The sequence below is a fragment of the Petaurus breviceps genome, unplaced genomic scaffold, assembly GCF_028583685.1.
Source record: "Petaurus breviceps papuanus isolate PSGF00001 unplaced genomic scaffold, PetGlider_PUasm1.0 90865, whole genome shotgun sequence".
Taxonomy (NCBI): Eukaryota; Metazoa; Chordata; class Mammalia; order Diprotodontia; family Petauridae; genus Petaurus; species Petaurus breviceps.
In genome coordinates this window covers 3,313,214-3,339,701 of record NW_027187367.1, presented here as the reverse complement: position 1 = coordinate 3,339,701, position 26,488 = coordinate 3,313,214, and the positions used below count along the sequence as shown (strand labels likewise).

Here is a 26,488-nt window from a genome sequence, read left to right as displayed (position 1 = left end):
ATATGAGAATATTGTTGCTTTCCTTTCTAATATTTGTAATTAATTTTATCCTTACCTTACTTTGAAAAGGCCAAGGTCCCCCACTGCATCCAGGGCCATCTCCATCCATATTTTTCCACTGGACCCAGATGACTCCGAAAGGGAAAGTGAGGCTGGTGACTTTGCACCGCTCTCCCTCACTTAAATCCAATTCACTTACATGTCATGGCATCACCTCCCCAATGTCTTGGTCCTTTTTGAGAACGAAGGACAACCAGTAACCTCTGTGAGTAGAGAAGGAGCTGCCTACTAGGGACCAAGCTCCAGTTAGCCAACACTCTTTCTTTCTTTCTTTCTTTCTTTCTTTCTTTCTTTCTTTCTTTCTTTCTTTCTTTCTTTCTTTCTCTTCCTTCCTTCCTTCCTTCCTTCCTTCCTTCCTTCCTTCCTTCTTTCCTTCCTTCCTTCCTTCCTCTCTCTCTATCTTTCTCTCTTTTCTCCTCTCCTCTCCTTCTCTTTCTCTCTCTCCTTTCTTTCTTCTCTCTCCACATAAAGTATCACACCCCTGCCTGTAGATGATCTTCCCAAAGGAAATGTAAATTTTAATCCCTGAAACTTTTTTTTCTTGTCTTAATTTTTTTTCCCTCTTATACACCAGCCTTAATCCCAAATCACTCTGGTCCCAGACCAAGCCCTACTAGGTCACTGATTGGGTCCTGATTGGCTCAGAATGAATGTAAATAACAACTGTTTCTGTTTTCATTAGAAACCCTGAGTCTTACCTTCCCAGATCTATTTTTATTTATTTTTTATTTTTGAGGTCATTCTTTTCCTCATTTTTATTAAGCCTTAATCACTGAATGGGAACTGCCTCAGTCAAACCGAGACCTGTTAAAGACCTTAGCTTGAAAAGTCCAAGGTCCCCCACTGCATCCTGGGCCATCTCCAGTTGTCCTGTTCTACATCTTGCCACTGGACCCAGATGACTGTGGAGGAGAAAGTGATACTGATGACTTTTGCATAGCCCTCCTTCACTTAAATCCAATTCACTTGCATGTCATGGCATCACCTCCCTGATGTCATGGTCCTCTTTGAGAAAGAAGGATAAATAGCATCAGCAGCAATTTAATTTTATCCGTATAAGAGCATTATTCCAAGAAAGGGTCAATTGGCCTGACCAAACTGCCAAAAAGGCCCATGATACAAAAAAAAGTTTAGAACACCTGATTTATAGGTATAAATCCATTATCCTATTTGATCCTCACATCATTGTTTCAATGTAGGTAATTACAGTGATTTTCACTCCCTTTTTACAGATGAGGAAATTGAGGCTCAGCAAGTTTAAACAAATTGCCCATGTTCACTCTGCTAATAAATGATCAAATCTTCCAACTCCAAGACCAAGACTAAGGTTCCAGTAAACATCTCACTGTCTCTTATCTCCTCAAGAACAAGTCCTCAAATCATCTCACTTTCCTTTCCTCTGTTCCAAGCACTGTTTGTGCTACTTGGCCCCATTCTCCAGCTCATTTCCCGTCCTAATTTGCTTGACCTCAAGAGTCATCCCTTGAAAACACCAGGGACCAGTTCCCTTATCAGAACTCCTTCACACCCCTCCCAAACAGCTGTCAGTGGCCTGAGGCAGTTGATATAACCAATCTCCCTGGAGACATCTGGCCCTCTTGATGGGGGTTGGGGTTGGGAGAGGTCAGGTTTGTTATTACCCCAGTGTGACCCAGTCCTCTTGTCTTTCCTTTTGCCCCACGTACTGAAGAGGAGACACTATTTTTGCAGTGGATTATCTAGCAGCCTTGCTGAGTTGCACTTGGGCTTAGCCAGTCCAGTCATGGTTGTCCAGACTGACAGAGGGGGTGGGGAGCACCAGATCATGGATCCCAAAGCAGATAGCTGTTAAGTTCATCTCTGGAGTCTCTGCAAGTCTCTCTTCTATCACTTCCCCTTCTCAATTGTTGACTGGTATGGCATGTTGGCTCAGGTTGGAGAAGGAGACAAAGAAACTTGGAGTCCTGAGGCTCCAGACAGGAGGTAGTCAGCTACTATTGTGTATGATCACATGGGGAAATAAGGTTGTATGTGACTGTGTTGAAATTTATATGTGACTGTGTATAAATGTGTGCACATAAGTGTTCACATGTAATGTGTACTTGAATATGTGTTTGTCTGAATGTTTTTGATTGTGTGCATATCTGAGTGTATGTGTATTTGTCCCCTCCTTGCCTCTCCTTTGTTCCTATCCCAGTCAGACAAACAGAAAAAGGTGAGACCAAGGACTAGCCCTGAGGACAGCAAGGAGTTATTGAGATCACTATGGCCTCACCTACTTCCCTGACCACCCTGGAAGATGAAGTCAATTGCCCAATCTGCCAAGGCATCCTGAGAGAGCCTGTTACCATTGACTGTGGCCACAACTTCTGTAGGGGATGCCTTACTCGCTACTGTGAAATTCCTGGTCCTGATGCTGGTGAGCAACCCATCTGTCCACTCTGCAAGGATCCCTTCCGTCCTGGGGGACTTCGGCCCAATTGGCAGCTGGCTAGTGTTGTGGAAAACATCGAGAGGCTAAAGTCAGCACCTCCTCTAGGCCTGGGAGAGGACCTCTGTGAAGAACATGAGGAAAAAATTTACTTCTTCTGTGAGGATGATGAAAAGCAGTTGTGTGTGAAGTGCCGGGAAACCCTGGAGCACAGGACTCACACTGTACGTTTCCTAGAGGATGCAGCAGATCCTTACAGGGTAAGAAAGATGGGGGAGGGATGTTACCATGTCTAAAACTCCCAGGACCAGATCTCTGGGTTTCAAGTAAATAACCATGGCACTAGAGGTAGACAATATCTGATGCCTGTAGATACAATCATCTGTCAGTTATCTGCTTTTTGGATTATCTGTAATGATCTAGGGCCACTTTCCCACTTTCTCCTTCTCCCTACCACCTCCCCATCCATGTGGATGCTATGCTTCCAGAAGAAGAATTGATCACAGAGAACAGTGATTATGTTAGTGTTTACATGAATGAGGGAGTGTTTGTTAGGTGTGTTATTTCAGCACATGTGTTAATGTATGTATATATCTAAGTGCACAGCTGAGTACAGAAGAGTAAGGATATGAGTTTGAGGCTGAGTAAATACAATTTTATTGAGTATTATTCATAGCACTTAAGGTTTGTATAACCCTCAATGGTTACAAAACATTTTTACATTCATTATCATTATGATGTGGAGGCAGCATAGTATGAAGTGTCCCAAATGTCTTAGTGAAGATTTTTGGGATTCGCCATACATTGGAAAGAGCAGTGGCTCTGAAGTCAGAAGACCTGGGTTAATATCCTGACTTTTTTACTTACTTTGTGGCCTGAAGTAACTTAACCTCTTGGCCTTGATTCTTTATCTGTAAAATAAGAGTTGAAAAAAAATAAGAGAATTGGACAAGATGGTCTCTTTTCCAGTTCTCAGCCTATGATTCTAGGATCTTATCTGATTTTTCTGACTGCTGACGATTATTAGCCTTACTTTAGGGATGAAGAAATTGAGGATCAGACAGATTGAGTGAATCTCACAAGTTCACACAGCTAGCATGGCTAAGCCAGGATTCAAACCCAGGTCTTTTGATTCTGAGTTTAGTGCTTTTTCTATTACATCATGCCCGTAGGATCATAGATTCCTTCATTCTACAGATGAGAAAATTGAAGTCCAAGTGACTTGCCAAAAGTCATACAGAACTGTAAATCAAAAGAATCAAAAGATCTGATAATTGAACTCAGGTACCCTGCCTTCAAATCCATTGCTCTTTCCACTCTGCCACTCCAAATGATATTTTTCCGGGGTGTGTGTGTGTGTGTGTGTGTGTGTGTGTGTGTGTGTGTGTGTGTGTGTGTGTGTGTGTTTGTGACTTCCTTATTAATGGATTGGGAGAGATGTTTTTGTTTGGGGACTAGAAGAATACCTGCTGTTGAGAGAATTCCTGCTCAGGGAAAGATTGGACCAAACAATCCCTGGGGTCCTTTCTAATTTTGAGATTACATAATCCTGATTTGCTTCTAAAGTCAAATGAATTTTTCTCCAAATTATCTATTTTAAAATCACTGTCAATATTTTTCCTGTTCCTGATCATGGATTTTTGAAAGCCAGTTTCCACTTCCTGGAAAGGGTTATAGAGATTATTGAAGCTAGCCTCCTCTTGTACAGAGTAGGAAATGTATGTATAACTGAGTGACTGAACAACAACAACATGTGCTAGGCCCTGGGAATACAAACACAAAAACAAAGAAAGGCTTTGTCCTCAAGGAGCTTACAGTCTAATTGAGGGAGACAGTGCATATACGCATATGTTATATATAAAACTATACACAATTATATATCACACATATGACTATATATAATGTATGGTATATATAATATATAGTTGTGTGTGTGTGTGTAGAGAATTATATACAAAATCATTTTGAGGGGAGGACACTAGTCACTGGGGACATCAGGAAAAACCTCATGTGAAAGTGATGTATAAGTGGAGCCTTGTAGAAAATTAGGCATTTTATGAGATTGAGGCAAAGAGGAGAGCACTCCAGGCATGGAGAACAGTCCATGCTAAGACCAGAGAGGGGTGTCTATGTAAGAAGAACAGCAAAAAGGCCAGTTTGATTGGACTGCAGTAGATACTGAGAGGAATAATGCTCCATAAGGCTGGAAAAGTAGTTTAGGGCTATGCCGTCAAGGGCTTTAGATGTCAGACAGAGGAATTTATATTTGATGCCACTAGAATATGTAAATGGAAGCCACTAGAATCTATTAAATATAGGAATTACATGGTGAGAACTATGGTTTAGAAATGTCACTTGGGAAGCTGTGTAGAGGTTGGATGGAGAGGAGAGAGACTGAAGGCAGGGCTTTCAATTAGGAATCTAGTGTAATAGCCTAGGTGGGAGGTGATAAGAACCTGAAGTAGCTTAGTGACTGTGTGTGTACATGTGGAGAGAAGGAGGCAAACATGACAGATGTTGTGGAGATAGAAAAGACAAGATTTGGCAACTGATTTTATGTGTGGGGTGAGTGTTAATGGGGAATCAGGGATGACATTGAGATTGTGAACTGGGGTGACTGGAAGGATGGCAGTGCCCCTAACAGAAGTAGAAAAGTTCAGAAGACAAGTGAGATTGGGGAAAAAATAATGAGTCCTGTTTTGGATGTGTTGGCACTTATGGGGCATCCTGTTTGGACTATAAGAAGTTAGTAAAGTGGGACTGGAACTCACAGGAGAGACTTGCCAGGGTGGGGAACCTGAGGCCTTCAAGGACTGCCTTTTGACTGAATCCGAACTTCATAGAACAGATTTATGGCTAGGGCTAGAAATATAGATTGAGGAGTCATCCTCATAGAGATGATAATTAAATTCATGTGTAGAGAAGAGAGGGTTCAGAAGTCTTGGGGAACAACCACATTTATGGGTAATGTTATATCCATCAAAGGAGCTTGGGGTGGGGCAGGCAATAGTCAAATAGGGCTGTAGAGTTAGCTAGCATTTACATAGCACTTTAAGGATTGCAAAGCACTCTGCATATATTATCTCTTTTGATCCTCTCAACAACCTTGGGAGGTAGCTGCTGTTATTATCTCCATTTTGCAGATTGAATGACTTGTGCCCCAGGTCACATAACTACTAAGTGCCTGAAGCAAGATTTGAACCCAGGTTCTCTTGACTCCAAGATCCATACTATTTCTGCTGTTTCACCTAGCTGCTCCTAGGAAGAGAATCAAAGTCGAATAATACTCTAGTTGGTAGGGCCTGCCTGGAGGCAAGTGGCTGAAAAGATAACTTCTCTGACCCTCAAAGGATACCTCTGATTTTCTATCCTAAGGATTCCTTCCTTCTTCTTCTCAGGAACAAATCCATAGATGTCTAGAATCTCTGAAGAATGAAAGAGAAGACATTCAAGAAATACAGTCCAGGGAAGATCGAAGGATCCAGGTCTTATTGGTAAGTCACTCATGTACCATCTTCTCCTTCCCTTTGGTGATCTCCTAGGAAAGAATCCTTCTCAATCTGGACAGTGCCTAGGAGGTCATTTTATGCCTACTCTCTACCTCTAGGACATATGCATATGGGGGAGAAAGGAGATGGTTGCTCTGGGGCTTTTGAGTGTATCTAGTGCAGAGAAGTTTCCATATAGCTAAATTGAGGGATATGGGATGGTAGAGATGGAGGAAATGGTAGTGAAGGGGAGAAATGGGGAAAAGGAAGAGAAAGAGGAGAAGGAGGAGAAAGAGAAGGAGGAGGTAGGGACCATTTTGTTCCCTCTTCCTGTTCCCCCAGACTCAGGTGGCTACCAAGAGAGAGAAGGTCATCTCAGAATTTGAGCATATGTGTCAGTTCCTGGAGAGGCAGCAGTACTTACTTTTGACCCAGCTGGAAAAGTTGGATGGAGACATTTTGAAGCAGAAGAATGAATTTGAGTCCCTTGTCCAGAGTGAGATCTGCCGTTTTAATGCTTTGATATCAGAATTGGAAGAAAAACTGGAGCGCCCAGCAAGAGGACTGCTGAAGGTGAGCAGTGTGGAGACAGATCTACTTTGGATGGGCATTGGGGCACACTGTAAATGGCATTATGTCTGGCATTTCAGGACTACAACGCTTACTATGTGACCAAGGGCAAGTCACTCAATCTTGAGCTGTACTTTCCTCTTCTGTAAGATTGGCACAATATTATTTGGTTGAGGTAAATGGGAACAGATGACTGAGGAAGCCTATGCAATCCCCTTTTCTGGGAATTTCTAAATAATCAATGCACAAGCATTTATTAACTATCTACCTCACAGTCAATCAATCAACAAACATCTATTAAAAGTCTCCTCTATGTACCAGGCACTGTGCTAAGTTCTTTGTAAAGAACTATAAAAATGTGAGTTATTATTACCTCTTCTTCCCCGTCCCTCCTCTCTCCCTTCTCTCTTTTGTAGGACAGAGGTAGAACCGATGAGTTCAGGAAGGCAAATTTCAGCTTGGAGGAACTGAGTAACAATCTGTTGTTCAGTTGTGTATGACTCTTCTTGGCCCTATTTGGGATTTTCTTGGCAAAGATCCTGGAGTGGTTTGCCATTTCCTTCTCCAGCTCATTTTACAGATGAGGAAAGTGAGGAAAACAGGGTTAAGTGACTTGACCAGGGTCACACAAGAAGGAAGAAATCTGAGGCCAGATTTGAACTTGGGAAGATGAGTCTTCCCAACATGAGGCCCAGCCCTCTATCCACTGCACCACCTAGTTAGCTGCCTGGTAACAATTAGAAGGAAATAACAACAAAATGGTCTACCTCGTGAAGTGGTCACTTTATAGATATTCAGGATTTCAGAGCTCACAAGGACCTCCTTTCTGCAGTGAAGATATTTTGGACTTGCAATTAGGTAGCAGGAGCTTGGGCAGTACCATAGAGGTCAATTCCTGCCTCCCCAAGGGCGAGGAAGACCTAGCAAAAATAATAGGTGGAAGTTATGGAGGAAGGAAGTGAGAGGGAGAGAGTTAGTTGTGCTCAGGAGCCAACTGCTAAATTTTCAGGCTGAGCATTTTACATCTCAAAAATTAACAAACGCTATAAATTAGGGCTTAATTTTGGACAGTTAGGTGGCACAGTGGATAAGGTGCTGGCCATGGAGACAGGAGGACCTGAGTTCAAATCCAGCATCAGATACTTCCTAGTTGTGGGACCCTGGGCACTTAACCCTGTTTGCCTCAGCTCCTATCTGTAAAATGAGCTGGAGAAGGAAAAGGCAAACCACTCCAGTATCTTTGCCAACAAAACCCTAAATGGGATCACAAAGAGTCACATACAACTAATTGACAAAACAATAACAATAAAAGGGCTTAATTTATTGCTTTGTTCTTTGTGCAGACTTAATAAAGTGATAGAGAAAATGTTTATAATGCACATTAAACTTAAAAATGTGTTATGTGTACATTTTTTCTTCTTTTGGAGAGCTGACTGTTAAACATTTGTACCCACACACAGATTTGGGATAGGACTCTCCCCCCACTTCCTGTCTTCCTGTCCCAGCCCTTCCCCTGGTCCCTACCTCGAAAAGAAGAGAACAAAAGAAAGAATCACCAACAAGACAACTTTGAAAGTTACATATTTAATTTCTTATATTAAAAAGAAAAGCAAATTCACCATAATGCAGATTCACATTTGATATATGATGCTTTTCTTCAGTTCCACCTTGCTGTGGAATGTTATTTTAATTTGTTGTTTAAGTTCAGAATAAAAGAAAATAAAATGGGAAAAAAGTTAGTAGAGGGAGACAGATTTCCACTTAAGATAAGGAAAAACAACTTCCTAATAATTAGTTGTCCCAAAGTGGAATAGGTTGTAGTGAGTTCCCAGCTTCTTGGGAATGGCAATTCAGAGGTTGGATAATTGCTAAGCACTACCCAGGAATGTTGTAGGTGAGATTCGTGCTTCAGATGAACCCTGAATTAGATGTGACTTTTGGAGTCTCTTCCAGTGATGAGATCCTGTGATATTGTGTCCCAAGGCAATTGTCCTTGACTATAGTGCTCAGGAATTTCTAGTGACCTTCAAGGAAAGATAGGAAACATGGAAACTGAATGCTTGGTATCTCTCTCTCTCTCTTTTAGGACATCAGGAGCACCCTGATCAGGCAAGTGATTCTTTCTTGTTCTTCCATTCTTCTTCTCTCACACACAAATACATAAAAATACACATACATTACAAAATGAGTTATTTAATATACATATATTATACCTGTGTTGCACACATGTACACAAACACAGTAAATTTTAATTTAATAATATATCATCATCATCATTGTTGTCTGGTTCAGACCTGTGATTTCACTGGTCTAGGGAATTCCCAATGAAGAAACTGTCTACCAAGGCAACTATTCTATAACTTAGAGTTTTGAGAGTTGCATGGAGGCACTGGGTGGTGAAGTGGGCTTGCCATAACAAAAAAGCAACCAAACAAAACATTGAATAAATGCCTAATGGGTGCTGAGTAATAGGAAGGTTCCTGCCCTCAGGCTGTTCACAGTCTAACAGGTGTGATAAAGAACCTACACTATAACTAACAGAGGAATTAAAATATGAGAGAGCATGAGAGGGGTGGGGCGGCTAGGTGGTCCAATGGATAGAGTGAAGGACCTGGAGGCTGTAAGACTCCGGCTTAACAAATTTAAATTTGGTCTCAGGCACTTACTAACTGTGTGATCCCAGGCAAATCACTTAACCCTGTTTGTCTCATTTTCTTCATCCATTAAATCAGCTGGAGGAGGATATGGAGGACCCCTCTAGTATCTTTGCCAAGAAAACCCCAAGTGGGGTCAAAAAAGTCAGACACAACTGAAAATGACTGAGCAGCAACGAGAGGAATGTAAGGAAAGGGTTCTATGATGTCTAAGAGGGAACATGCATGCACTAGATAGGTAAGCTCACACTTGTGTACATACAAACAGATACATACATGCACTCATACACACAGAGCTAAGTGTAGTGGAAAGAATCTTGAAGGTTTGAGTTCCAGCCCTTATACTCATTAGCAAAGTCACCTGAGGTAAGTGACTTCCCTTTTCTGAGGCACAGTTGTCTCAGCTGGAAAATGGGAATAACAATACTTGTGTAGTGTTGTTGTGGGGAAAGTATGCTCTAATTTCTAAAGTTATACTTAAATTTGAATTATTAGTAATATCATATAGCCATATAAGAAGAGAATCAGCATACAGTGCATAGAAATTTGGCCTTGGAGCCAGGAAGACTTGGATTCAAGGTCTGCCTTTGACATGTGTATTGGTTGCATCTCCCTGGGCAAGTTACTTAACCTCTCTGTCTAGACAACTTTCTAAGACTGTAAGTTGCAAAACTGGTGTTGATTTGCCTTGGCAGAGGGACTTTATTCACTGGAGAGTCAAATCATATATCTATGAAACCAAGTCTAATTTTTATTGCATATATATGTACACACACACACACACATCCTCAACTTTAAAAAAGCCTCAAAGAGGAAATTACTTTGGCCTCAATCATAGAAGACCTTTTGGAGAAAGTGTCCCTGGGTTGTGGGATTTGGGACTCTAGAGCTAAAAGAAACTAGTGATGGGGGCAGTGGTGGTGCAGTGAATAGAGCACTGGCCATGGAGTCAGGAGAACCTGAGTTCAAATCCATCCTCAGACACTTAACATTTACTAGCCGTGTGACCTTGGGTTAGTCACTTAACCCCAATTGCCCCTCCAAAAAAAAAAAAAGAAAGAAACTAGTGATGAGCTCAGAGTGCCCAAAGAATCTCTAATCCATCTCTACAATCACACCATTTTTCTTTCTGTGTGTGTGTGTGTGTGTGTGTGTGTGTGTGTGTGTGTGTGTGTGTTTCTAGGTGTGAAACCAGGAAATGCCGGAAACCAGAGGCTGTGTCACCTGACCTGGGTGAGAGGATCCGAGACTTTCCTCAACAGGCCCTTCAACTGCAGAGGGAAATGAAGATGTTTCTGGGTATGAGGATCCAAATATGCCCACATCCCAGCAGGGTTTGAAAGGTTGTCCCAAAGCCCAGATGTTGCAGTCCTAAGTGATGTGAAGTTCTTTCTTGATGGATAACACTTGGATTGGCTTCCTAGCTTCACTGCTGATTTACTGTGTGATTTTTGGCAAATTGCTTTACCAGTTTGTGCCTGAGTTTCCCCGTCTGCAGATTTGATAAGACAAGGAGGATACTCTCTGTTCCCTTTCACAGGGATGATATGAAGGAAATGTAAAATGATAGTTAATGTCTCTGAGGGGGAAAAAAGTATTTAAAATGCTAGAAAAAAATGAATTCATATGATTATCAATAGCAAAATAACGATGAAAATTACTAACAAAAGTAATCTTCAACAACAGGAAAAATAATCAGTATTTATAATAAATATTGGTAATTAATAATCAAAAATCAAGAATGCTAGTTCTGGAGGAGACCTTAGACAACATCTAGTTTAACCGCCTCATTTTACAGATGGGGAAACTCAATGTCAGAGAAGGGAAATGGTTTTCCCAAGGTTGCACAGCCAATAAGTAACAGAACCAAGACTTGGATGTAAGTTTCTTGACTTCTAGTCCAGGGCTGTTTTTATTCTATCACAATGCCTCCAGTAATGTTAACCTGTCTCTTCTCTATTTCTTCCTATCTTCCCCTAGTTCCTGACATTGACCCCCAGGGCATTGTGAGCTTCAAATGAGATTATGAATGTAAAACAAACACTGTGAACATCTTAAAGCACTATATAAATGCCAGTGATTATTATTATCAGCCTATAGTGTGTGTGTGTGCTGGTAAATATTTAATAGCAAGCTGGGGACGGGTGGGGAATAAGGGCAGCAGAAATGTATGCATATGCACTTTTAAATTTAATCTGCATTATTAGCATTTTAAGTCTAGACAATCAACAAAATAATGAATCAAATCCTGATTTGTTGCAATTACTGATTTCTGATTTCATGCTCACAATGAAAATTTAACAATTGGCTCTCAGAGGCCAGTGAGAGGTTACTCCAGAACATGCCTGCATGGACCTTTGTGAGCCTCTTTCCCCCATGCTCTGCTTCTCAGCATGTCAAGAGGGGTTGAACTCTTTTTACATCCTTACCTAGATCTGACATAAATCCCATCTGCTCTTTCCCCTTGTTTCCCACAGAAAAACTGCTCTTTGAACTGGACTATGAACCAGGTGAGTATCTTGGAACCAAGAAAAATGTGGAACATGTGTATTAGGGGTATCCTGGTTTCCCCAAATAAGGAGAGAGAATTGTGTAGATCTATATGGGACATACCTTAAGGAGATATCAAAAGAAGAAAAGACAGTATTTGCCTAGCTATGGGATACTGGGCAAGTCAGTTAACCTTTGTTTGTCTCAGTTTCCTCTTCTATAAAATGGGAATAAGAATGGCACCTGTCTCCTAGGACTGTTGTGCAATCAAATGAGATAACTGCGAAGCACTTAGCACAGTGCCTGGCACCTAATAAGCACTATATAGATGTTAGCTGTTATTACTCGATTTGCTCCTTTACTAAATCTCCAAGTACTGTTTGTTGAAGGGCAGCTAGGTGTAGTGAATAGGGTACTGACCTTGGAGTCAGGAAGACCTGAGTTCAAATCTGGCCTACCTGTATGACCCTAGGCAAGTCACTTAACCCTGTTTGCCTAAGTTTCTTTATCTGTAAAATGAGCTGGCGAAGGAAATGTCAAACTGCTCCAGTATCTTTGCCAAGAAAACTCCAAATAGAATTTTTTTTCAGAGCCCATCTATATGTTCACTGCCTCTTTCACTGGGAAGATCTATCCCTTCTTTGGGCTCTGGGGCAGAGGATCCAGTTTCTCCTTGAGCCCTTGAGAGGAAAGGGACCCTCTTCTAGGTAAGGTAGGGGTGAGAGGGGTCAAGAGTATGTCATGTATAAATGTATAAATACAGAGTCTGACATGACTGAAACCATTGAACAGCAACACTGTTTGTTGAATTGAATGGTGAATCCAAGTAAAATGGGTGTGCCTTAGGGAAGGCTTCCTGGAGGAGAGCTTTAAGCCAAATTTGGAAGATGGGACAGGCCCTAATTGGGCAGTTGGGAAGGGAGAGGGCATTGTAGATGTGAGAAAAGATATATGGTAGGACTCAGAGCATGTCATCAGTCTACTAAGAACAGAGTCTGTGGAAATGGATCATGGAATCTCAGAAGATCAGGTCTTGAAATGGGGGTGTACTGGTAAGTGTTTAACAACTAGCCATCTGGAGGAAAACAATATATTCTTTTTAAAAAATTTTGAAAACAATATATTTTTGACACACTTTATCATTTTCTTAAGTCTACACAATCAACAAGACAATCAGCTAAGCCATGATTTGCAGTGTTTGCCAATTTCCAAAGGGCAGATTTTTGTTGTTGAGTTGTTTCAGTAGTGTCTTACTCTTCATAACCCCGTTTGGGATTTTCTTGGCAAAGATACTGGAATGGATTGCCATTTCCTTTTCCAACTCGTTTTACATATGAGGAAACTAAGGCAAATAGGGGTTAAGAGACTTGCCCAGGTTCACACAGTAAGTATCTAAGGCTGGATTTGAATTTATGAAGAAGAGTCTTTCTAACTCCAGGTCTGGCACTCTGTCCATTGCACCACCCAGTGTGTTACTGCTCATATTGAAAATTCTAACAATTGATTCTACACAGTTGAATAAGCTGATCACATCTCACCTCTGTTTTGAAAGGACTTTGTTGACTATCTAGTCCACTATCCTTAATTTACAGAAAGAACTAAGGACCAATTGTCAAAAGCTGATAAATGTTTATCAAGTCCCTACTCTGTACTGAGCATTGTGCAAAGTGCTGGGGATACAAATATGAAAAAGACAGGCCTTACCCTCAAGGAGTTTACAATCTAATGAGAGAAGATACATAAAAGAAAGCTGAAAAAGGGAGGGAGAAGTACCCGCATGTGGGCATAGTGGAGAAGCCAAGCAAGTCCAAAATAAGTGCAGTAACATAGGAAATGAAGAGATGGCAGTCCTGTTGCCAACAGAAGAGAACCTGGGTTTGAATCCCAACTCTGCTACTTACTATATGTGTGTCTTGGGCAAATCATTTTGCTGTGCTGGGATTAATTTTCTTTTTTTTAAATAAGAGGGTTGGACTAGGACCTGTGATGCCTTCTGTCCTAGATTAAGTGACCTGTGCAATGTCACAGGGCAAGATAGGGGAAAAATTAAAATTAGAATTTAAGTCTATGATTTCCAGATTGATTTTTCTTTCCAAGAGGAGCAGACTGCTTGAATAAAGGAAGAGGCCATCTTGTTCCCATATGGTGGGTTTGAAGTTAGTAATATTTTTAGGGTGATATAAGGGGGAAGGGACTTCTGCCTAGGCTTTAGAGAGAAATTGATGCCATATGCAATTTTAACACCTTCCCCCATGCAGTTATGACATCAATGTTAATTGTATGCATTCTTCTCTTCCTCCCAGCCCATATCTTCTTAGACCCTCAGACAGCCCACCCCAAGCTCCTCCTATCAGAAGATCACCAGCGAGCCCAGTTCTCCTACAAATGGCAGACCTCACCAGACAGTCCGCAACGTTTTGACAGGGCCATCTGTGTCCTAGCCCAGGCTGGCTTTGTGGGAGGGAGGCACACATGGGTGATAACTGTGGACCTGGCCCATGGGGGCAGCTGCACCGTGGGGGTGGTGAACCAAGATGTCCGACGGAAAGGAGAACTCAGGCTTAGGCCGGAGGAAGGGATATGGGCAGTGCGACTGGCCTGGGGTTTTGTTTCAGCTTTGGGCTCCTTCCCTACTAGGTTGTCTCTGGAAGAGAATCCCAGGCAAATCCGTGTCTCCCTTGATTATGAGGTGGGCTGGGTAACATTTAGCAATGCTACCACTCAAGAGCCCATCTATACCTTCACTGCCTCTTTCACTGGGAAGATCTTTCCCTTCTTTGGGCTCTGGGGCAGAGGATCCAGTTTCTCCTTGAGTCCTTGAGAGGAAAGGGACCCTCTTCTAGGTAAGGTAGGGGTGAGAGGGGTCAAGAGTATGTCATGTATAAGCTTGGTCCTAGTCCCCTGAGAAACTGGGAGAGATTGTGTCCAAGGTCACACATTAGTGACAATCAAATGAAGAATCTCAACCCCTATTCTCTGCCTTCTAAATCTACTAGTGACTCCAGGGATTTTCCTCTGTCCCTCTCCTCCCCAGAGAGGCTTGGGTCATAGCTATTCTCCCTCCTAAACCAAGAATTTAAAATGATTCCCCCAAGTCTATCCAGGGGTAAAGGGAAGTCAGGAGTTCAGTGGCGCCATCCTCTATGTCTGACAGTCCCAGACCCCACTGTCTACCATTCTGCATGGAGACTCAGCCTGAGAAGAAGAAAAAAGAACCTTACCCAAAACTAATGGGCTGAGAATATGAAACCAAATGCCCTTGTCTATCTTACCCATCCTTTTGCCTCTGTACCAAGATCACAGAACACCTGGGAGCATTTATCTCTCTCCCACCCCTAATCTACTTACCATCTAATGCCAATAAAGGGAAATAGTGAGAAAAAAAGGAGTGAACAAAAGATGACCAAGTGGTAGGATAAGGGTAGTGAAGTCATTTGTGGGGTCCTGAATGCAGTCAAGGGGTTTGTGTTTCACGACCTATGGTTTCCAGCCCAATGAATTAACTCAATATTCTCTTCTAACACTGGACAGTAAGGGTTATCCAAGGGGAAGGGAGAAAGGGAGATGGAACAATTCAGACTAGAAGAAGATCAGCAGTGGGAATGGGGTTGAATTGAAGTGGTGGGTGAGTTCTTTAAGGGATGGGCTTCCCTGTGGGATTCTGGAAGAGGGCTATAGCTCCATGTGTGTTGTGTGCAGAGTATTTACTCCATTTTGAAATGTTACTTTTGGGGAACATACCCAGGACATCAAATATAGCCAAGTTCATAAATAAGGTCAAAACTACATCTATTGGTCAAAGAAAGATTAATTTGAGTTTATATTATTTTGTATTCATCTTCTTCCTGTTGATTTTTATTGCTGTCATTTGGGTCACTAAATTATTATTATTGCTTTCTATGAAGGAAAAAGTTGGCAGACTTCCAGAGATCTGCTTCATTATCACTGGACTTAGTATATGGCCTAACATTTTACTGCATGGCTGAATAGGAAATAGAATGATGCACTAGCTTTGTTTGACCCATTGTTGAATCTCAAATTCTGCAAACAATAAAACATCATCTTGATTGTAAGAGGGACTGGAGTTCTATAGCATAAAGAACTTCCCAGTGAGAAGGGATGTAGGGCACTGGAGAAGGGGACTAAGGGAGGGAAGTGATATTTTCTGCGTAAGTATATACATCTACAGTGATTTCACTGGGCTGTTACCTAGAGATGGATTTAGATGAGATGACTCACCAATAACAGAATTCACCTTTATTGATAGCAAAGATGGATTCTGATTAATCTTGCCTCTCTGGAGTCCACAAGTAGCCAGTATACTCAATTCCTTTTTTCTGTTTACAATCAGTTCACAATTACCCAGATTATGGTCTATTGGTAACAAACCTTATTGACATTATTTGTTTAACTTCCTTTTTTTTTTTTTTTTGCTTTTTGGAGGGGGGAAGGCAGGGCAATTGGGGTTAAGTGACAAGATCACATGGCTAGTAAGTGTTAAGTGTCTGAGGTTGGATTTGAACTCAGCTCCTCCTGACTCTAGGGTTGGTGCTCTATTCAATGTGCCACTGAACTGCCCCTTAACTGCCTTTTTTATTAAAGCATTCAATTATTCACAAACTTTTATGAATTGCTATCTTTACAAGGCACTATTCTAGTCTTTGAGGAGATGCCAAATTTATTTAGGGCTTGGTCCCTACCCTCATGGAACTTACAGTCTAGTAAGGGCAATCATATGTACACAGAGAACTAGAATACAAATGAGAATGTTAACTTAAGCACATTGGAGAGGTAGAGAGTGCTATGTGAGGTTTTGGGAGGATTGGAGAGGAAAGTTATTGATTGTTGGAATCAAAGAAAACTTCATGAAATAGATAGAAATTTGAGTTGGGCCTTAGAGGATCAGAATAGCAACAGTTGGAGTTAGTTCAGAAGCAGTTCCAATATTAATTAATGTTAGAAAGATCACAGAGATCACATGGATCATGTTTGGGGACTGGTGCATAGTGCAGTTTTGCTAGAGTATAGAATCCATGAAGGGGATAACAATAGTTAAGTCTAGGAAAAGTTGGAATCAATCATTCAAATAAAAAGAATTTATTAAGCACCTACTATGTGCCAGACTCTGTGCTAAACACTGAGGATACAAAGAAGTTGAAAAGCAGTGCCTCCCTGGGAGGAGTAAATGAAACTAAGTACACCCAAGATATTCAGAATAGGTTGTGGAGGGTCTTGAATGTGAGACTGAAGAGTCTGGACTGTGTTCAATGGGTAAGGGGAAATAATTGAAGGCTTTTGAATGGGGGAGTGATGTAATCAAAATTGGGCAGAAGGAAAATTAATTTAGGAGCAGCATAATAATAATAATAGCTAGCATTTACATGGCTTTTTAGGTTTGTAAACTACTTTACAAATATTCTTATTTTATTGTTCAACAACCCTGGAAGGAAGAAACTATTACTATTACCTTTTCACAGATGAAGAAACTGAGCTGACTTGCCCAATAAATGTCAGAAATCAGATTCAAACTCAGGTCTGCCTGAGTCCAGGTCTGGTGCCCAATCCACTGAACCAGCCTGGATTGGGGTGGGAGGGACCTGGTGAAGGTTAGAGATGGAGCAATCGGTTAAGAGACTGCATGTTATAGTCCAGGAAGGAGGAAACAAGACTAAACAGCAAGGCTTGTGTTGGTAAAAATAGAAAAGAGGGTAAGTGTTGAAGAGATATGGGGAACATGGAATTGACCTGGCTTGGAAACTAATTGGATGAGCACAGGGGTAGAGATGGGAAGAGGGTGAAGTCATAGATGACTTGCTGGTATAACACTATTTTCTCCAATCCAGACCTAAATCAAAAGACCTCAGTTCCTCTTCCTCTAAGAGGGAGGGAAGAAGTGAGCTGCCAATATGCAAGTAGTGTTCAGGCTAGGATTTTGACTCCATCTAAGGGAATGCTGTCCATTCCAAGCATGATTAAAGAGAGGTGAAGTCAGAGAGGATGAGATAGAGAAATTGGCAGCTTTCCACCTCTTTGTGAGTCAGTTCTCCCTGGGGGTTTTCTTTGTGTAAAGATAATATTAATAATAGTAATAATGACTGTGATGATGCAAGACTATCCAACTGTACCGATGATGTAGAACATGAAATATAAAAGAAAAAATAGAAAGCAACTTATCATTCTATATGAATTCCCACTGAAGAAGAAAATGAGATAATACTAATTTTAAAAATAACTCACATTTATGTTGCACTTTGAGATTTATAAAGCACTTTCTTGACAACACCCCTGTGAAGTAGATAATATATATTATATAATAGATAATATATAGGTTATGTAACCTATATATTATATAGGTATATAAAAAGTATTATACCCATTTTACAGATTAGGAAACAGAAACCTAAAGAGGGTATAGTGACTAGCATAGGGTCATGTAGCTAGTAAGGGCTGAAGCCAGGACTCAAAGCTAGGTCTTTTGTGTCCAAAAATAGTATTTACTCCATTTTGAAATGTTACTTTTGGGGAACATATGCAGGACATCAAATATAGCCAAGTTCATAAATAAGGTCAAAACTACATCTATTGGTCAAAGAAAGATTAATTTGAGTTTATATCATTTTGTATTCATCTTCTTCCTGTTGACTTTTATTGCTATCATTTGGGTCATTAAATTATTATTATTGCTTTCTATGAAGGAAAAAGTTGGCAGACTTTCAGGCTGGTCTTTTATAGGGACTATACCTTGAAGGAATAACTACTATTTATAGTTCTATCCTTAGCTGGGCAGGTTCTTGTTGTAAACAGTTCAATTAGGCATGGTCAAGTCCTGCTAAATGGATTCATGCTAACCACAAAGATGGCCTCTGATAAGGACAAGAAATACTTGAAATAAAAGCAACATTCCTGTTTTACAAATATGGAAACTGAGGCCCAGAGAGTTTTAAATGACTTGCCCATAGTTGTACAGCAAGTTACACTTGACAGGATTAGAACTTAGGTCTTTCTGATTCCAAATCCATTCCTCCATTCATTTTGCCATTCTGCCCTAACAGAGAGTTTTAGGCCAAGGCATCCAGAGTCAGAGTCAATAAATATTCATTATGGGCCTATTATGTGCCAGGAACTATGCTAAGCACTAGGGATACAAAGAAAGGTGTAAGGCAATCTCTGCCTTCAAGAAGCTTATAACCTAATGGGAGAAGACAACAACTAAAAAGAAGTTGAAAACTGGGTGAGCTAGTTGGCACGGGGGGCATGATGAAGTCCTGCAGCTAGGGAAATGACCTGAGGAGATGAGAGTTAGAGTTAATTTCCTCTTGTAGGTTGATGGATTTCTGCGCATCATTAAGTCCAAGAGAGTAGCCTATCTTTTTTTCCTGAACCCTTTTTAATCTGCTTCCTCCAAATTTAGGGTATATACCAGGCTGTTCCTGGCTCTCCTTCCTATCTTTATGACAAATTCTCATATGCAGTGATCATGTCTACCTTAGGCTCTCAGCATTTCTACATCAGCAACCTCAGGCACACTTCTCAATGTAACCCAAGTCTCCTTTAGGTTTTTTTTGGCAGACATGTTACACAGTTGACTCACATTAAGCTTGTAGGCCAGAACCTTTTTTAGAATAACTGCTGTCTAATCATGCCTCCTACACCTTGTACTTGTGAAGCTGATTTTTGTACTCAAGTGTAGGACTTTACATTTATCTCTATTGAATTTCACTTTGTTAGATTCAGCTCAAATGCTTTAGCCTAACAAGATCTCTCTGGATCTTGATCTCCTTGTCAGATTGAGAACATCAGTTTTCCTCATTGCTTCTTCTAAAGAAGGATTGAAATAGCCCCTAAGTCTAATACATTTCTATTGATTGTAGCAGCGACCAGGCTCAGTTCTGGGGAAATCTGGACTCTGATAACAAGAGTTATGCTCCTTTTTTCAAATTCCTTGGCTCCTTATACCCCCATTCTGGTGCCTAGGAGAAGATTTATTAAAATATTAGATTTAGGATCACATCTAGGGTTTCCTCAAAGTAGCTGGTAGAAAAGTACACGGTGAACAATGTGAATCTCAGAATTCCAGAATTTGAGAGCTCACCAGGGTCTCCTTTTCACTGTAACTTCCACCCATTACTTCAGGGTCTTCCCTCTGGGACCACAAAAAGCAAGCCTAATGTCTCTTCCACATGAGAGCCCTTTAGATGCTATTATGTTTTCCCTGGGTTTTCTCTTCTTCAACTGATCCTCATACAACATGGTCTAAAGGAGAGGAACAGGGGGAAGGAGGATAATAGGAGGGGAGAGGAAAGGAAAACTGGGAGGAAGGACTAGGGGAGAGGAAAGGAGGAGAGGGGGACCCAACAGTTGTCTGGATAATTGAAGTCCTACATTAACACTAAATCATGCTTCTTCGTCAGGTTTGTGATACCTTCTTTTTGGGTAATCTTTAATTAATTAATTATTTTTGTTTTCAACATTCATGTCCACAAGATTTTGAGTGCCAAATTTTCTCCCCATCTCTCCCCTCCCCCCACCCAAGACAGGGTACATTCTGATGACTCCTTTCCCCAATCTGCCCTCCCTTCTATCACCTCCCTCCCCCTTCTCTTATCCCATTCCCCTTCTGTTTTCCTGTAGGGCAAGATAGATTTTTATATTCCATTGCCTATATATCTTTTTCCCAGTTGCATGTAAAAACAGTTTTAAACATTTGTTTTTAAAACTTTGAGCTCCAAATTCTTTCCCTTCCTCCCTCCCCACCCACCCTCATTGAAAAGTCAAGCAATTTGATATAGGTTATACATGTGTAGACATGCAAAACACTTCCATAATAGTCATGTGAAAGACTAACTATATTTCCCTTCATCCTGTCCCACCTCCTGTTTATTCTAGTCTCTCCTTTGACCCTGTCTCTCCTCAAAAGTGTTTGCTTCTGATTACTCTCTCCCCCAATCTGCCCTCCCTTCTTCCCTCTCTTATCCCCTTCCCCCCTACTTTCCTGTAGGATAAGATAGATTTTCATAACCAACTGAGTGTGATTGTTATTCCCTCCTTAAGCCAAATCCAATGAGAGTAAATTCACTCATTCCCTCTCGCCTCCCCCTCTTTTCCTCCAATGTAAGAGCTTTTTCTTGCATCTATGTATGAGATAATTTTCCCTACTCCATCTCTCCCTTTCTCCTTCTTCTAGTACATTCCTCTCTCATCACTTAATTTTATTTTTTAGATATTATCCCTTCATATTCAACCCACCCTGGGCCCTCTGTCTATATATGTGTGTGTGAGTGTGTGTTTATAAATAAGTTCCTTTTTGATTTTTCTTTCCTGTTTACCTTTTCATATGTCTCTTGAGTTTTGTATTTGAAAGTCAAATTTTCTATTCAGTTCTGGTCTTTTCATCAAGAATGCTTTAAAGTCCTCTATTTCATTGAATATCCATTTTTTTTCCCCTGAAGTATTATATATTCTTGGCAAAGATCCTAGAGTGATTTGCCATTTCCTTCTCCAGCTCATTTTACAGATATGGAAACTGAGGCAAACAGTGTTAAGTGACTTGCTCAGGGTCTTATAGCTAGTAAGTCTGAGGTCAGATTTGAATTCAGAAGGATGGGCCAGCACCCTATCACTGTAACACCTAACTGTTGCAATTCACATCTGGAAGAAAGAAAAAACACTTCGGTAGAAATAAAGCATTTTATACAATGTAAATCTCTGCAAATTTCCCTCTACTCTTCATAATTATTGAGTCCTTCAGGGTGTCTTACAACCTAACCCTAATCACCTTTTTGTGCCAATTATTTTGCACACAAAAGAAATAACACAGAACTCAAGTAAATTTTGATAGAATACTTAAGCTAACTAAACAAGCAACAGTAATAACGACTGTTAATACTGATGAGAAAGTTGAGCCTTAAAACCATCAAAATGTAAAGCTTTTGAAAGCACTGGCAACTAAGCATTGAATATTTCATCTTGACTCTATTCTATGCTCCTTGTTTTCTAGCAAGTCAGGCTGGGCATTAGATTAATCTACTGGCTGACCATCACCTATCCTCTCCCAAATGACTGCCATATTTGCTGTAGACTCATTCTGAAGTACAGTCATATTGAAGACTCAGAATCTCTGGACTTTTCAAACTCACAATCATTGTCTCCAAGCTGGGAGGCAAGTTGAACTCAAGTTTGATTTTCAGTCATCCAGGGTCAGGAAAAGAAAACCAAAATTAAAGAGGTCATCAAAGATCTATCCTCAAGCTTGACTAAATGTCCCTTCTTTAGATATTATGTAGGAATAGCTGACCTGCAACTAGAATGAAGAAGGACCAGAACTTCCTCATCCCCAAGGAAGTTCCATAGTTACATGATGTGCCCTAAAGGGTGAAAAGAAGAGAGAGTCAGGGGTAGAACTACTTCCTTTTTAGTGGTCCATTGATATATTGGCTTTTTCTGTACCATCATTCCCCAAATGTCCAAATGCTGTTACACATGACTAGTCAGAAGTAACCAGGGAGTTTGTCATCCCCAAAGTACCTAAGCACTGAGTTAACAAATATGGATTGCCAGAAACTGGCAGGGCAACTTAGGGAATGCCTGTTCCATCCATGCTATGTCGTGTTCCTGGAATTGCTGATGCAAACATTTTGAAGATCAATATGCAATGAATCACAAAACTGATCACACCTTTTGACCCAGCAATTCTTTTGCTATGATTCTATCTCAAAAGTCATTAAAAAGGGAGGAAAAAGGGATCTATACTTATAAAAATTAATAATTGTTTTATTGGTAATAGCAAAAAAGGAAACATTTAAGGATTACAAAATTACTGATTAAATTGCTATACAGTAATAGAATGGGATACATTGATGTTATAAAATGAAAATAAGTATTAATTATAGTGGTGTGTGAGTTACTTGAGATAAACAATAATTCTGATAAGATTTAATCTTGTGATAGCACTCATCTTTTATGTGTACTTCTAAATAGAGGTGGTTCAGTGGATAGAACACTGGTCCTGGAGTCAGGAGGACTTGAATTAAAATCCAGCCTCAGACAATTCCTAGCTATGTGAACCTGGGCAATTCCCTTAATTCTGTTTGCTCCAGTTTCCTCATCTGTCAAATGAGCAGGAGAAGAAAATGGCAAACCACTCCATTATCTTTGCCAAGAAAATCCCAAATGTGGCCTAGAAGAGTCAGACACCACTCAAAGGACTCAGCAACAAAAAACTGACAATAGGCTGACTCAGATTATATAAACTTGATCAGATGAAACTGGACTGAGCAGGTTTCCCCACATTCTGTGAGTTCTTTGTCAGTTGAATAGTTTATTTTTTTTTCTTTGCCACATATATACTCCATTGCTCTCTTTTGTTATGCTTTGGATTTCATGGCTTTTAAGAATAGATATTACTCCCAGGAAATGTGTAAAAAAAATGTAGCTCTTAAAGAGCACACTTTAATGACTGTTAGAGATACTGTAGAAGCTCTTGGTGAGGGGAAGTAATTTCTTTTCATTTAAACATTTATTGAACACATACTCTGTGCAAGACACTCAGCTGGGCACTGGGGGATGCAAAGAGGTATAAGAAGTGGTCCCTGCCATAAAGGAATTTATAGTCAATCTAGATGGGCCTTTGGTTCTTGGAAAAAATGAAGAGATAGTGGAAAAAATAAAAATATGATCTTATTCAGATTGATCATGTTCTTTTCAGTTCAGATCATTTTAGGCCCTTAACCACATCATAAAATCTTTTGGGGTAGCCAGGTGGCACAGTGAGTAAGAGCGCCAGCCCTGGAGACCTGGGATCGAATCTGGACTCAGATACTTAGCACCACACCCAGAACTAACTGGCCGTGTAACCTTGAGCAAGTTACTTAACCCCAATTGCTTAAAAAAAAAAAAAACTTTCAACAATACTACTTAATTCATCTGATGAAAACAAACTGATACTCTAAAACTCAAAAGGAATTGGAGTTGAAAAAAAAATTTGTATCTGGGTAGAACTGAAATGGAGACTTTCTAAAAACAGAGATTATAAGATAACATGTATAAAACCTCTGTAGACCTCTATCCAGTATCAACAAATCTGAGGTTTCTTTTTCTTGTTGCTGTGCACATCTTGATTTATCGACATTGCCAAAGTCTCCTATTATGGAGCAATCAGTACCCTCTGGTGGTTGGAGAAGTTTAGAATTTGGTTCTTTGGGGGGGAGGGGCACTTTTATTGAAGCTTAATGACTATATATATTTTGCTTTTTGGAGGGCAGTTGGGGTTAAGTGACTTGCCCAAGGTCACACGGATAGTTTTTGTGTTAAGTGTCTGAGGCCGGATTTGAACTCAGGTCCTCCTGACACCAGGGCTGGTGCTCTATTCACTGCACCACCTAGCCACCCCAATATATATTTTTAAAGCTCTAAAAACTAGAATTAGAACACTGGGGATCTTGGTAAACATATTTTTGGATGGTAATGGAAGATTTTTCAAAGAAAAAAAATCAATTTCTCTGTCACTCCTATAAGTGCTAATGTAATTACTATTCTAAAAATTAGCAGACCAAAATAAACATGAAATGGCATAAAAATACTCATAGAACCAGTGGAGTAAAGGGAAACAGAAATACAAAAAAGACCTAGGAGAAGTTGAGTGATATAAAAGACATCAGCAACCAGAACAATTCAGTGTTACTAGGAAACAACATCAATTGCATCAATGCACAAAGGAAAGTGTGATAAAAAACAAAAAAATATGTCAAGAACTGACAAACTATTGCTGTAAAAGAGTGTAATCAATCCCTGGAAAACAAGCAAAGATCTCTGGAGGAACCTGTAAGTGACGAACTTTTTATTAATTCCTCTACAGGGTTTTTTGAAGTGGAAATAAGAATGAGGAGGCCAGCACAACAGATGAACAAAAAGCTACAACAGCAATAACAATAAAGAAACAACAGTTGCTGTTACTATGAAGAAAAATACTTGTCATGGGGAAGACAGTATAGATTGGAGTATTTAAGATTACAAAAAAGGTAAATTACAAAAGGGTATTTTTCTTTCTTTCTTTCTTTTTTTGGAGGGGGGAAGGCAAGGCAATTGAGATTAAGTGACTTGCCCAAGGTCACACAGATAGTTAAGTGTCAAGTGTCTGAGGCCGAATTTGAACTCAGGTTCTCCTTACTTCAGGGCTGGTACTCTATTCACTGTGCCACATAGCTGCCCTGGAAAAGGTATTTTTAAAACAGTACTTTATTCCCCCCCCCCCTCCAATTACATGTAAAGATAGTTTTAAACATTCATTTTTGTAAAAATTTTTCCTTTGGGGGTGGAGTCAAGATGGTGGAGCAGGAGCAGGACCTCCCCTGGGCTCTGGCTTCCACCTTCCCCAATCCATGTAAAAAGGGGACTCTAAACAAACTTTGGAGCTGCAGAACCCACAAAATAACACAGAGAAGCTAATTTCCCGCTGAGGACAGTCCGGCAGGCCAGCAGGAATTGGCCAGCAGTGCTCTGGGAGCTGAGTCCAGGCCCATGCAGAGGCTTTAGCCTCAGGGCAGGCCTGACCAGCCGCTGGCCTGAGGGACCCCAGGTCAGCAACAGCTGTGGCCGGTTCCAGATTTGTCAACACATAGATGCAGGACAAAGGACGAAGGACAAAGTGAGAGGTCAGTGCAGTCTGGACTTTGGGACCCAGTAAGTGGGAGTGCATGGCTTTTGCCCCCAGGGCGAAAAGCCGCTGAGACACCAGCGCCAGGTGGCAGCTTCAGCTCCTGGCCTGCACAGTGTAGGGGGACCAAACACCAGTCTGAGTGGTAATCGCTCTTGCTTTAACCTGCTTAGATCTGGATTGCAGTCTAGGGTGGAGGTCCTGGGGTGTGTGTCCAGCCTGCCAGAGTGTGTGGAGACCTCAGAGAAGGCACCCATCTAGTACCTCTGGCTGCTGAGAAAACCCCAGCGTTTGGGATGGGAGCTCCCCTGTCTGGTGGCAGAGTCCCACTGTGGCAAAAAGCCCAGGGGTCAAGTGACTGAGGGGCAACATGACCAGGCAAAGGAAACAAAGCAGACAGAAGATTCCAACATTACACTCCTATTTTGGGGACAAAAAGGAGCAAAGCATGGAACAGGAGGGAGACAGTGAAGTCAGAACTCCTGCACCAAAAGCTTCTAAGGAAAATATGAGTTGGTTACAGGCCATAGGGGACCTTAAGAAACAGATAAGAGAAATGGAGGAAAAATTGGGAAGAGAAATGAGAACAATGCAAGAAAATTATGAAATTAGAGTCAACAGCCTGACTGAGGAAAATACTACCTTAAAAAATAGAGTAACTCAAATGGCAAAAGAAGCTCAAAAAGGCAATGAGGAGAAGAATGCCTTAAAAAGCCGAATTTGCCAGATGGAAAAAGAATCTCAAAAGCTCAATGAGGAGAATCATACCTTCAGAATTAGATTGGAGCAAATGGAAGCTAATGACTTTATGAGAAATCAAGATGCTATTAAGCAGATCCAAACAAATGAAAGAATAGAAGGCAATGTGAAATATCTCATGGGAAAAACCACTGACCTGGAAAATAGATCCAGGAGAGATAATTTAAAAATTATTGGACTACCTGAAAGCCATGATCAAAGTAAGAACCTAGAAATCATCCTCCAGGAAGTTCTCAAAGAAAACTGCCCTGATGTTTTAGAACGAGAGGGCAAAATAGAGGTTGAAAGAATCCACTGATCACCTCCTGAAAAAGATCCCAAAAAGAAAACTCCTAGGAATATTATAGCCAGGTTCTGAAATTCTCAGATCAAGGAGAGAATATTACAAGCAGACAGGAAGAAACAA

General features: G+C 40.7%; 1 protein-coding gene across 1 annotated transcript; it reads left to right on the top strand.

The window, feature by feature from the left end:
* Positions 1–1,704: 1,704 nt before the first annotated feature.
* On the top strand, positions 1,705–15,745 carry TRIM10 (tripartite motif containing 10). Its single transcript, XM_069073137.1, has 8 exons — positions 1,705–2,022; positions 2,237–2,730; positions 5,869–5,964; positions 6,301–6,531; positions 8,615–8,637; positions 10,366–10,481; positions 11,660–11,692; positions 13,976–15,745. The coding sequence occupies exons 2-8, from the start codon at positions 2,305–2,307 to the stop codon at positions 14,491–14,493; spliced, it is 1,443 nt and encodes a 480-aa protein (XP_068929238.1). The 5' UTR covers positions 1,705–2,022; positions 2,237–2,304; the 3' UTR covers positions 14,494–15,745.
* The last annotated feature ends 10,743 nt before the right edge of the window (positions 15,746–26,488 follow it).